Below are 14000 nucleotides of genomic sequence, written 5' to 3' on the forward strand. Positions count from 1 at the left end.
CTAGTCTCAGCTCTTTTCTTTCAGCTCTCCAAACTACAGAACTTCCAGGCTGTGAGAAACTTGGTCATCTGTGTTTAAAAATTGAATAACAGCTAAAATTAAGGAAGCAGGTTGACTGAAATACTTGAATAACCAACCTGTTTCCCAGAGACCAGTTAATTGTTTGCTACTTGTTCTGCTTGATTCTAATCAAAAACCTACAAGTTTTAGTATTTACACCTCCTGAAATGATCCAACTCATTCAGATTTGAGATTTGAAAGTCAACTCTCAGTCTCTGACATGTCCACACTCGTTCTCTTCTGATCTCCAGTGAATCTGTTCTCTGCCAGAAGGGTCTGCTTAATGGCAGGAAAGCTATCTAATTTTAATGGAACAAACTGAAATAGTATATTGAGTGGTAAGGAAGGGAACCAGAATTTGAGTATGGGAGTGAGGAAGTCTTGTTGAGGCCATACCTGGAGCATTATGAACAGTTTTGATTCCCTCACCTGAGGAAATGTATGCTTGCCATAGAAGGAGTACAAAGAAAGATCACCAGACTGATTCCAGGGATGGATGTATTGTCCTATGAGGACATGTTTAAGGAGATTGCCTATTTTCTCGAGAGTTTAGAAAAATGAGAAGTGATCTCATTTCAGCATACAAAATTCTTACAGGGCTCAACAGGGTAGATGCGGGAAGAATTTTTTCTCTGGCTTGGTGGGGTGTTTGAAACCAAGTGTCTCAGTCAGGAAATAAGAAGCAGATCATTTAGAAAAGATGAGGATGAATTCCTTCAATGAGGCTGATGAATCATTAGTATTGTCAGTCAAACAGGGTTGCAGAGGTACTGCAGTTGAGCATATTCAAGACACAGATTGATAGATTTCTGGATATTACAATGATAGTGTGGCAAAATGCGTTGGGGTTCAAGGTTAGCCATAATCTAATTGAACAGCATAGCAGACTTGGTCAGCTGAATAACCTACTCCTGCTCCTATTTCCTATGTTCTCCATACAGCTGACCACGGTATCATAGAAATTTGTTGCTCACCTTGTTTCACAAATTATTTTTCAAACATCTTATCTTAAATTGCAGAAGGAAGAAAATAACGTGCACAGTAGATTTGAGTGATAATGGGAACTGCAGATGCTGGAGAATCTAAGATAATAAAACGTGAGGCTGGATGAACACAGCAGGCCCAGCAGCATCTCAGGAGCACAAAAGCTGACGTTTCAGGCCTAGACCCTTCACCTGATGAAGGGTCTAGGCCTGAAACGTCAGCTTTTGTGCTCCTGAGATGCTGCTGGGCCTGCTGTGTTCATCCAGCCTCACATTTTATTATCTTGCACAGTAGATTTACTGTGTAGCACAGCATCTTCAACAGTTTGTGATACAGAACTTGTATGTATAGAGCTGGAAGTGCCTTTATTGATACAAAAGGTTTGCTTATGATAATTGGCAAGAGTTTTTAGTCATACAGAGTTGGTTTTCATGGTTGTTTAACAATTGTGCCTTTCTGTTTTTTTCCATAGAATATTCCTGAGGTGGATGAAGAGGGTTACTGTATCAAACCAGAAGTGAACCAAATTAATATCCTTATGTATAACAGATGATTCAAGTTACCTTCATATTGTTAATACTTTGGGGGTAATCAATGAGATACAAAATGAAAATAAGACAGATTACTGCAGGAATTAGCTGCTATCTTGGTATTTCAGGCATACAGCTCTTTCGACTGACTACATATTATAGGAAGGTTACACAAAAAGAGAGCTTTATTTCTCACTGGCATTTCAATACAATAATCAATCTTGAAACGTTAATTGTTTGGAACAAAATATGTTGGAAAGTAAAAGTATGCTAACATCCTACATAATAAGATTGGATTATAGTGAGGTGCCACAAGGTGTGCAAAGATGCTTTATGTTTCTCTCTTCTAAACACCTTTGGAATTCAAAGTTTAATATTCATTTCATGCCTACATACTGTGGCAAAAAGGATTGGACATGCTTTTGTTCATTGAAGTGTTAAACCTAGGCTAATATGAGAGCCTATTTACAATCATTAAAGTATGGTTTTGTTTTCCCTTGACTAATGAAAACATGCCAAAGAGAACAATTTCTACTCATCAAGTGATTCGGGCTCTGAGGATGAGGAACCTAGGAAATTCCATGTGCAAATCAAACCTGTGCAACCAAATAATGGTACTAACCACTCATTGGAAGAATTAAAAGCATCCATTGGGAATATTACACTTTCTCCCTCCCCATCTGTAAGTAATATTTTGATCACATTTGGGAATGACATTGTGAAGCTTGCCTGGGTATTTCTAAAGTATATTAAAATTTTAATTAGTTTTTGGAAGATCATTCAAAATCTGTATAAAAATGTTCAGTTTATAATGTTAAATGATAATAACTTCTTGTTTTTTTGTATATTGTTGTTATGGTATTGCATAACTTTGGTAGCCTGTTTTGTTCGTCAGAAGGCAGAGTTTCCCGTGGATGATGGTGACCAAACCACCATGATCGGCTGACTTACTCCAAATTAGTCTCCTTATTTAAAAGAAAGTTCTAACTGCATGAAAGGAGTTCAGGGAAGAATTACTAGACTAACACCTGGAATGGGTGAGTTGTCTGATGAGGAAAGGTTGGACAAGCTGGGCTTTTACCTGCAGAAATTTAGAAGAGTGAGAAACGACTTGATTGAATCATACAGGATCATGAAGAGTCTTGACGAAGTGTACGTGAAGAGGATCTTTCTTGTTGTGGAAGATGTAGGTCTAGGGATCACTGTTTAAAAATACTATGTTTCATGTTAAGGCAGAGAAGAAGAGATCTTTTTTCCCCCCCCCCGAGGTTTCAGAGCATTTGAAACTTCCTCAGGGATGTTGAAAGCAGGATCTTCAAATGTTTTCAAGGTCAAGATTGATAGATCCATAACAAACCAGGGGATTAAAAGTTATTAGGGTAGGTGGGAATTTGGAGTAATCAGATCAGGTATGAGCAGATTGAATGGCTTAAGATGTTTATTTCTGCTTCTAAATCATATGTTTTTAAGAAATGCAATAAGCATGTTACGTCTTCCAGTTGAATGCATTTTTTTAAATCAATCTGATAAATGCTATGACACTTCTTTGTTTCTTGGTGTGAAGGGCCATAGCATTAATTCAATACATGTTAAAGCTAAAGACGAAATTGGATATCTTGCGCTATATTATATTGACTCTTTAGGGATTAAATAGTTCAATCTGGTGAATGACTAATCTGTTTTTCAATATTTGTTCAAGTCTGGATTGAATTAGACTCTCTGAAATTCATCTTAAATGAGGTGTTTCATGGTTACCATGCATCTTTTCACCCATTATGATTCTGATACAGCCCATCAAGAAATCCTTAAAATTTTGGCTAGATTTTTTTATGCCAGTCATGAGCTTCACGTTTATTTACATAAAAACATTAAACTATGTAGCTCAAAACAGTCCTAATTTGAATGCAATAAAATCATGCAAATAAATTAACACTGAAAAGGCCCCCGGTTTCTGCCAGGAGACGGAGCATGCTTTTCCAATCTTTAATAAAATTGCACTTGTGTAGTTTTGAGTAATTAGCTCAAGAGACTTTGTTCTGTTGACATGAGGATTGGGCCTGAAGAGTGAAAACGGAATCTATAAAATAATAACTATTTGTGTTAATAATGAAAACTATGACTTTTTAATATCAATAGTGAAATCAATCCATCAAGCTTAATATTGAGCTGTGTATAATCAATACATACAGCCTGAAGGCCAGTGGAAAAGTTCTCAAGATCCTGAAGTTTTTTTTCTCCCCCATGAAGAACACCTTTCACTTTTTTGGATGCTTTACTTGGCCTTTGGCTTATTTACCGACTTTAGTTTACCTTACCTACTGGCTGCAGTACACTTAATTGAAGGCTAGGAATATTGTTGAGTATTTATATAACTAAATTTTTTTTAATAGAATCATACAGCTCAGAATCAGACCCTTCAATCCAACTCCTCTGCGCTGACAAGGCATTCCAATCTGCTGTAGTCCCATTTGCCAGCATTTGGTCCATATCCCCCTCACTGCTTCCTATTCATATACTCATCCAGATGGCCTTTTAAATATTATAAGTGTATCCACCTCCACCACTTCCTGTGATAGCTCGTTCCATACATGCACCACCCTTGGGTAAAGAAGCTACTGCTCAGGTCCTTTTTTAAAATATTTCCCCTCTCACCTTAAATCTATATCCTCTAGTTTTGGACTCTCCCCATCCTAGGAAAAAGACCTTGGCTATACACCCTAACCAAGCCCCTCATGATTTTATCAACCTCTATCAGGTCGGAAATCTGCCTTTTGATGTAAATATATTACTGTGTAATTCCATAGCTGAATAATTTAATTATTCTTTTGATTTTCATCTTTTACATGCTGACTTCAGAGGCATAGCCCGGTAAGTAAGTATTTCATCTTTGTTGGGCCTTTTAGTGAGTACTTGCTTATTTGTAAATGCATCTGTATGTGCGTGCTTGAGTTATGCATTTTTTGTTATTTATTTTCATTGGTCTGTGCACTAATGGGGAATTATTTTTTTGAATTTGGTTATTACGATTTACTTGCAATAATTATTGAATTACTATTTTTGCTTGTATTTCATTATTAATTTGTATTATATATTTAGAATGAATAGAATTTAAATTGCAGTGTTAATCTATTTTTAATTAAATTTTATTTGTCATTTCAGAATGCAATGAAAAGAAATTCATCTGGTAAGTACTAGTTGATGGGTTTCTGCTTTATAGCTTGCTCCCTGCAACTGGGATTATAATTTATTTGTTTGCATTCACAGACTATAAGCTGGAAAAGTTGGGACTATTTTCCCTTTGAGGTGTGAATTCAGAGAAAATTTGATAAGCTATATTTGTAATTAGGGATAAAGGATTCTCACTTGTGAAAGGACAAGACCAAGAGGTCATGGGTTTAAAGTAATTAGTAAATGAGGCAAAAGTGATGTTAGGAGAAACTACTTCACGAGTGGTTGGCTCTGACCAAGAGCGGGAGGCATGTGCAGTTGATGCATTCGAAAGAGATTGCACTGTTATTTGAAAAGAAATGACATACAGGTTATGGTGCTAAGAAAGGAGAATAGCAATTAGTGTGCTGCTGATTTGGAGCACAGTGCAAGCATGATAGGCCAATTGTGAACAACTTCTGTGCTGTAACACTTCTGTGGTTCCTAATTGTTATGTTAGGGTACTGATTGGAATCAAGTGGACTTTGCTGACCATGAGGCCCTTGATTGGCCCAGGTTAACAACCCCAATCAGGAAAGCCCTGGCTGACCAAAATAACCAAGAGGTTTAGAATCTGCTCAGTTCAGGGGACTGACTCTGCGCTGGCTGGCCACGGCAATTCTGCAGTGCAAAAGTAAATAAAAGGTGACTTAGTGACAGGCTTCCAAATAAGTAGCTCCTTGATTTTGAAATTCTTACCCTTTTTCAAATCCAATCCCCTTGTCTCAGAAAACTCCTCCTGCCCTGTCTGAGATCTCTGTACTGTTCCATTTCTGACCTATTGAGTATTCCAGTTTAATCATACCACCATTGGAGGCCTTGCCTTCAACTGTTAGAATCCTAATCTTTATCATTATTTCCCTAAACATTCCTGCCTCTTTACGTTTCTTCAAACCTCATTGGACAAGCTATTGGTTGTCTTCCTCATTACTTCCCAAGGTGTCTTGTCAAATTTTGTTTGATAATATGCCTTAAAATATTCAAGTGCTGAAGCCATTATGTAAATACATATTATTGTTTTATACTTTGATAAGCAACAATTAGATAAGTAAGGCCATAAGAAGGTAACAAATTACTGAGCTTAATATTTAGAGGGATGGAAAAAATCAGGGAGCTTTAAAGAGTTTTGTAGAGAAGGTTAAAGTAAGTTACACTTGGATTATGTTAGGAAGAATGTAAAACAGAATGGTACTTAAATGAAGACATACTACTTGGAAGGCATATGTTACAGCTGTTCATTCAACAACTAAAGTGATCATGATAATATTGAGGTGAAAATTATAAATCGTCTACAGGGGAAAATAGATTTTATTTCATGATGTGAGTTATGGTGGTCTAGAATGCACTGCCATCAAATAAGTTGTTATAACAGTATATTTAAAAATGAAATTAGATCGTGCATGAAAAGAACAAGTTTGGAGAAAGAACAATGATGTGGGATTATTTGTTAGTTCTGAAGAGCTGTCACAGCTATGCTGAACTGAACAGTCTGTTTTTGCACTGCAAGGTGCTTTGTATTATTTTGAGAAATATTAGTACTCCTGAGTAAATTTTTCTGTTATCATGTATTCAAAAAGGAATAATTATGAACTTTAGAAAAAGAGTAGCACTCAATTTGAAGTGTTTTGAAAAATATCTTGAAAACATTTAAAAACTTCTGATGTTCAGTTACTGGAATTATTTTAAACATTTTCCTCACTTTGTCCCCCTTATACAAGGTGAAGAGCTGGTTCGACCAAGATCATGTGTCCCATCACCTGAGTAAGTCAGTACGGTATTAAACAGAAAGTTTGATAACTTCTTAGATATTTTTCATTAACCTATTCAGACATGTTATGAGAATGCTTTGGAGCTGCTGGGAGTTGAACCTAAGCCTTCTGATGCAGAGGTAGGGACATTATCAGTGCACCACAAGTGTTCTAGCTTTTTACATGTTTTGGAGAGGGATGCAAGATCTGTTGACTAAAGAGCAGTCATGTGTTAGGAATCGATACCATTCCTGTTCCCTGACTTTTATTTGTGGCCAACACCTTGCCTATCCAATAAAATGTCAGACGGGAGGTTGAATAATACACCTCCTGGATTTTATGCATACCTTTTATAAAATGTGCCAACAGGGGAGCAAAATTCCAGCTCCATGCTCCATTCTGCACTAAATTGCAAGAAATGACGTCAATTATGCAAGTATCAGTGATTGGGTTCTGGATAGAAGCTTTAATGTAGGCATTAAAACACGAGTATCAAGATTAGTTAACCGCAGAAAGGTAATAGCTAATCATTGGAATTGCACACTAAATTAAAGCTTTTGCTTTAATTTAACTTTTCTAGCACCAGAAGGATCAATAATGACCTGTTTTCGCTGGATCCATTGTTTGGACCTCCACTTGATTCCTCTTCTTCATCCACATCAACAACTTCAGGTGAATATTTATTTAGTTTCTGATATTCCTTAATAGTGTAAATATTTCTAATTACAGTAATACTGTTTATGCCACTTTCAAGATATTATGATTTTTGTCTGTTGTCATTTTCTCAGTATTATTACTGTCACTTTGTAATGTTAACAAATTGGTGCAATGAGTGCATTAACGGAGGTAAATGTTTCATTTCCTTGCATGAGTAAGATACCGTTGACAAAAGGGATAATATTCAGTTGATAGTAGTAAAATCTGTTTTCCCGAGAGCTTCTTTCCTTCATTAGTACTACCTTTTGGTTGATTTTGACTGCAAAGGTGAGAGACTTTGTCCCTTCTATATTTCATTAAAATGATAGCAATTTCATTGTTAACGCTCCTCACTTGTACTAAAATCCAATAGCGAATTTTGTACAGCAAGCAGTCACTTCATTTAGATATAATAGAGAAGATACTCAGTTTTAAAGTCTTCTGTATTTAAGGTGCACAAAATAAATTGTTAAAAGATAATTCTACACAGATTTGTATTTTTTCATGGAAGTTGTATTAAATCGGCTTGTCAGGTAGAGCAATGTATTGTTAGTGGACTTGATGGACCAAATATCTATCTTTCTGCTCCTACATCTCATGGTCTTATGCTGAAATGTAGAACAGTTTAAAACTCTGAATTTCATGGGACAGAGCATGCCCCAATTCTCTTTCAAAAGTTGCAGGAAATGTATTTTACTTAATTTTGAACACCATATTTGTCATTTTTCTCTCTCAGAATAACAACTGGTGTGATGTATGATTGCAAAGCACTTAGGAAAATCACAAATGAAATCCACTATAACGAAGAGGATTTAACTTAGCCAGCGAATTTTGAAAAGTGCTTGTAGTCATGAGCAGTTGTTAAGGCCCGTTAGCCTGCATTGATTATTTTTGTATTGTCAGTAATTTTGGGGCTTTTTTTTTTGAAAGATTACCAATAGTCCCTTTTTTTGGGGTGGGGCGTGGGGTTTTATGAATTAGCATGTAAACCACTATAAATTCAGTAATAAAGCAATTTCCACTTTACACTGATGAAGAAGATATATCTAGAGTCGGGGCCTGATATAATTCTGGAGAGGAATAAAATGAGTTTTCCTGAAGACAGTTTTGATTCGTACTGATTTGATGTTACAAGAATTATAAATCCTGTCTGTTTTCTTTTTCTGAAATTCATTAACTTATTTTCCATCAAGTATGCCATGTATGTCCAACTATGATGGCACGTGCAAACTAAGTGTGTTACCCCATTTGTATACTTGCAATGTGGAGCTGGAGGAATGTAGTAGCCCTGGCAGCATCAGAGGAGCAGGAAAGTTGATGTTTCGGGTTGGGACCCTTCTTCAGAAAAGTATACAAATATACAAGCATAAATTATCTTTTTATTCACTGATGGGGCATAGGCACTGTTAGCTGGCTAGTGTGTATTGCGCATCCCTAGTTGCGTCTGAGAAGATGGTGGTGAACTGCTGCTTCAGCCACTGTAGCCCACGTGTAGGTAGACCTAGAATCCCCTTAGGAAGTGAATTCCAGGCTTTTGACCCATATGTACACTGAAGGAATAGCGATATGGTTCCAGGTCATTTTGGTGATCGGCTTGGAGGGGAACTTGAAGGTCGTGGTGTACCCATATATATGCTTCCTTGTACTTCTGGCTGGAGTGGTTGTGGGTTTGGAAGGCGCTCTGTAAGAATCTTTAGTGACTTTTTGTAGTACACCTTGTAAATGGCACACACTAGCTGCTACTGAATCTCAGTTTTAGAGGGGATAGATATTTGTGGATGTGGCGCCAACCAAGTGGGCTGCCTTGTCCTAGATGATATCAAGCTTCCTGAGTTTTCTTGGTGCTGCACCCATCCAGGCACGTGGAGAGTATTCCTTCACACTCCTTACTTGTGCTCTTTAGATGGCGGACAGATTTTGTGGAGTTAGGAGGTGAGTTACTCACTGCAAAATTCCTAGCCTCTCTTGAAGCTTCTGTATTTATATGGTGAGTCCAGTTCAGTTTTTGATTCCTCTTAATCCTCCAGGATGTTGCTAGTGGCAGATTAAATGATGGCAATGTCATTGAATGTCAAGGGGCAGTTACTTGGATGTCTCGAATTGGAAATGATCGTTGTCTCGTATTTGTGTGGTATAAATGTTACTCAGTATTTTGACTACGAATTTTCTGTTATTTTTTCCAATACTGTCATCCATTTTGGAGACCAAAATATTTTTTGATTATTAATTTGTTTTGGAAAGTAACTTTGTACAATTAGAAATCACCTTTAACCACTCATTTATGTTTCTCTACTATGCATTGGATAGTATGTCTGAGGGATTATTAACATATGTTTTAATTTTAAATTATTCTCATTGCCACGTGAGCGTAAGTTTTTTTTTATATTGTTGCTCCTTATAAATAAGAATGCAAGAAATAAGATCAGGAATAGATCATGTGTGCCATTGAGTCACTTCCACTGTTTAATACAGTCACAGTTGATATTGAGCTTCAACTCCCCTTCCTTCATGCTCCACAAATTCATTAATTCTCTGAGACCAAAAAGCTGTCTATCCCAGCCTTGTATATTTCTCACAAAGAAACCATCTTGGGTAGCTGTCTTGGATAGAGAATTCCACGGAATTATAATCCCAGTAGATTCACAGTTTAAGTGAAAGTCAGTCCTCACCTTAGTCCTTAAAGTTTGGCCCTTTAGCCCGAGGCTGTGTCTCCACACGTTGGATTCCTTGACCAGCAAAAACGTGTATCTTAAAACTTAAACAGACCTAACTCGCTTGACCTTTAGAGACCAAAATCATGGTCTTACTAAAATCCTGTATAATTTAGACTTTATTCATATACTTTTCTAGTTGGTGTTGCACCTATGTGCTAACTTTCCACATTCCTTGCACATCTAGTCTCTTTGAAAATCAACACCTACAAGTTTTGAATCTTTTTTAAAAAATATTCTGCTTTTTTTATTCTTATGACCAGAGTGAATAATTTCACACTTCCCTATATTGTTAGCCAATCACCTAACCTGTCTACACTTTTGTAGCCTCTGCATCCACTGTACAGCTTACCTTTCCACATAGCGTTGTATCAGCAGCAAACTTAGATACGTTACTTTCTATTTTTTCATCCAAGTCATTGATAAAGATTATAAGTAGCTCTTTGTGGTACCCCATTATCCACTGCTTGCTGGTGCTTTGAAAATGCCCATTTATGCTCATTCTAAACTCCTCGCGAGTTAACACTCTAAGCATGTTCATAACCTCTGCTCAATAGTATGGGAAATGCTAGCATCTGTTATAAAAGTTGAGATAAAGGATCTACTTGAGCATCATCAGAATGTTTTTGAAATGGTAAAATTGTATTTTACAAGCGTTTTGTAGTTTTTCAAGGCTGTTACTAACAAATTTGATAGAGAAGAGTCAATGGGTATAGTATATTTGGTTTTGATGATGTCCCACTCAGGAGGTTGACTAGTAAAATTAAAGCACCAGAAGTAGGAAATAACATATCAGCATGGATTAAGGATTGGCTAACAGGCAAAAGACAGATAGTAGGAATAACAAGTTCAGTGTCAAGTGAATAGTGCGCTACTGCAAGGTTGATATCAGATGTTCACAATATGTATCAATGATTTGGCAGTAGGGGCCAAATTTAATATTTCCAAATTTGCATATGATACAAAGCTATGTGTGCTGTTAAGAGGATGTAAAGTGGCTTCAGGAGGATTTTCACAGGTTTAGTGAGTAGGAAAGGATATACCAGTCTTTGTTTTGAATATTCTCTCGTGGAACCTGGGCGTGGTTGGATAGACAGCATTTATTGCCCGTTCCTCATGTCCCTCAAGAGGTTACTGGCAAGCCACCTTCTTTAACTGCTGCAGCCCCTGTGTTCCAGGTGAGCCCACAATCCCTTAGGGAGAGAATGCCAGGATTTTGCCCCATCGACAGTGAAGGCACAGTGGTATATTTCCTAGTGATGATGGTGAGTGACTAGGAAGGAATCTTGGAGGTGCTGGTGTTCGTATGTATCTCCTGCCTTGTCCTTCTGCGTGGAAATGGTCATGGATTTGGAATGTGCTCTCCAACAAACTTTAGCAACTTTCTATAGTGTATCTTGCAGATGGTACACGGTACTACTACTGAGTGTCAGTAGTGGAGGGAGTTGATGTTTGTGGATGTGGTGCGAACCAAGGAGGCTGCTTTGTCCTGGATGGTGTCAAGCTTCTTGAGTGTTGCTGAAGCTGTACTCATCCAGTCAACTGAGGAGTATTCGATCACACCTCGTCACTTGTACCTAGAAGGTGGTTGCCAGGTTCTGGAAGTCAGTAGATGAGTACTGTTGAAGTATTCCTAGCCTCTGATCAGCTCTTGGTACCACTGTGTTGAAATGGCGAGTCCTGTTGAGGCTCTGGTTAACACCAAGATGTACCACGGATGAATAAACTATAATTACAAGTGGAAGCTTAAGTTGTTGGTATTATTTTAATGATATCAGAAGCTACAAGAAAATTTTAAGTGAGTCTTTTATTTAGGAAGTTTTGATACCTGTCAAGAGAAGAAAACACTCACCTTTGCAGAGGCAGGACTAGGGCTTATTGATTTTAAATAAACATCTTTTATTAAAAAGCATTATTTTGTACTTTTGTTTTCAAACACGAAATGTCATCACAGGACATGATTAAGTCAGAAACTTTGCATCTCTTGTTGGGAAATTAGGTAAATATTTGAAAAACAAAAAGAACAAGGGTGATTGAATTAGCTTTGGATTACTCCAACAACTAATGAACACAGTGGACTGAACTTCTGCTTCCTGTGTTTTAAACTTTATGGTGCTATATATGAAAGATAATTGTTTGAATGTGGCACACCTCTATCAAAGTTTTGTTTCACCTTGTTAAGTACAGTTCTAAATGGGAAATGTAAATAATGCACATTGACTTAGATGGTAAAAGCTTAAAACTTGCCTTCATACTAGATTATAAAATTAACCATGCTGGTGTTATATTTCATTAATTACTTTTGCTTTCATCTTTCTCCTTGTTTTTCTTAACCTTTGTCCCAGCTTTTCCTTTCCTTCCAGTCAGTAACACTTCTGAGGTGTACACGGTGCTTGCTTCAGGTAAATAAAATGATAGTGTCTTCAGAAAATGGCCTGTTGAATATGTGTTTTTCAGTTGCATTATCCAGCGAAGTGCTTTTATGACAGGAAATTGGAAAGCAGTAACCAGGTGCTTTTCTTTAAAATAAGCCACCAAAAGTACAGTAAGCCTCGCTAGTTTTCTAGCTTCAAATATGTTTGGATGGCTTGTTGAGGTGTCTTCATTTTAAAAAGTGCCTGCGTAATCTCAAATTAAGTTTTCCAAATTAACCATGAATTGACACTACTTAAAAGCTGCTACACTTGCTCTTAAAATAATGTAAATAGCAATGAAGTAATTCCACCTTGCTGATTAGCACGCATAATGTGCGTGCTGTATGCTAATTGTTCCATTTTTTAAAAATTGGCCTACTTTGGGCTTTTTTGGGACATGTTGATTAAAGCCTGTCTAGATTCTCATATATACAATTCAGCAATATGATGCTTCATTAATTCCAGGGCTGTACACTATAGTTAAATGAAATAAGCATGATATTTGTCTGACATCTTTGACAATATTTGACACTTCACAGCTCTGCATTCTTGCAGCTAGTTTGATAGTTGAAGAGCACAGTTGTTTCTAGTTGATATAGTGTCAGATTTATTGACATTAATGTTAATATAATTCATTTGCTAATATTAGATTGTCAGATGCTTTGAAAGGAACAGATCTACAGTAGGACACTAGTTATAAATCAAATAATTGCGATAGACTTTACACCATACAAAATCTTAAGAACATTGCAAGGTAGAGGGCTATTCAGCCCCTTGTGTCAGTACCAACAAAAAAAAACTAGCAGGCTAATTCCACATTCCAGCTCTTCATCTGTGGCCCTGTAAGTTAAACATTCTCAGATGCATACCCTTATACTTCTCAAATACTATGTGTGTCTTTGTTCACTCTACCCCTTTCAGGCTCTGTCTTTCAGACTACCACCTATCTCTGATGAAAGATTTCTCCAAATTCTTTTCTGATCCTATTGCCAGATTTTGTAAATCTGTTCCCCTTGGTTATTGTTCTTTTTGCTAAGAGAAGTACTAATTCTTACCCACTTTCATTAAGCCTCACACAATTTTTGTACACCTCAATTAAATCTCTCTTTAAATCTCTGTAATCACAATAGCCAGGTAACCGTTAGCATTCTAGCTGTGGCTTAGTTAGTGTTTTAGGCAGTTCTAGTATAACTGCTACACATTATTTTCTATGTCTTGGCTAATTGTATACGCCCTTTTATACTTCCAACTATGAAAAGTGATGGAAGAGGCTGTTTCAAGGAGTGTCTCTGTTTGATATACTTTTGCTGATGGCTGATGTGGCCACTCATCGAAGTTTTGCATGAGGCTACCAAATGTTGTTTTCATCATTAATGTATGTTGCAAAGCTACAACAGTGACTTCTTCATGTTGGTGTCTGCCAGCTTAAAAGTGTCAATATTCTTCTTTGTTGCCAGCTAGTGACCCTTGGGGATAATAATCATTCTTTGCTAGCCCTACTGACTGTCTGGATACTGACTACCTCACCGTCCAGAAACCCTTTTGGTCTTTCATCTTACAAATGTGCACTTGCCAGTGAAGACCATTTGATCAGTGCCAATAAGTTAATGAACATTGCTTTTAAGAGAAATTATGACTTCAACTTGCCAG

At 37.0% G+C, this 14000-nt stretch overlaps 1 protein-coding gene across 3 annotated transcripts in view; it reads left to right on the plus strand.

The window, feature by feature from the left end:
• Positions 1 to 14000, plus strand: part of fcho2 (FCH and mu domain containing endocytic adaptor 2) — a 178973-nt gene that overhangs the window by 90833 nt on the left and 74140 nt on the right. For 2 of the 3 annotated variants that reach the window (XM_059644794.1, XM_059644795.1), the window contains exons 12-18: positions 1517 to 1574; positions 2087 to 2256; positions 4431 to 4442; positions 4734 to 4758; positions 6500 to 6542; positions 7110 to 7201; positions 12282 to 12338. In XM_059644794.1, coding sequence (XP_059500777.1) covers positions 1517 to 1574; positions 2087 to 2256; positions 4431 to 4442; positions 4734 to 4758; positions 6500 to 6542; positions 7110 to 7201; positions 12282 to 12338 — 457 coding nt within the window. The remainder of the gene's footprint in view (positions 1 to 1516; positions 1575 to 2086; positions 2257 to 4430; positions 4443 to 4733; positions 4759 to 6499; positions 6543 to 7109; positions 7202 to 12281; positions 12339 to 14000) is intronic. The other variant, XM_059644796.1, reaches the window with a different exon arrangement.

This window comes from Stegostoma tigrinum, chromosome 3 (assembly GCF_030684315.1).
Source record: "Stegostoma tigrinum isolate sSteTig4 chromosome 3, sSteTig4.hap1, whole genome shotgun sequence".
Taxonomy (NCBI): Eukaryota; Metazoa; Chordata; class Chondrichthyes; order Orectolobiformes; family Stegostomatidae; genus Stegostoma; species Stegostoma tigrinum.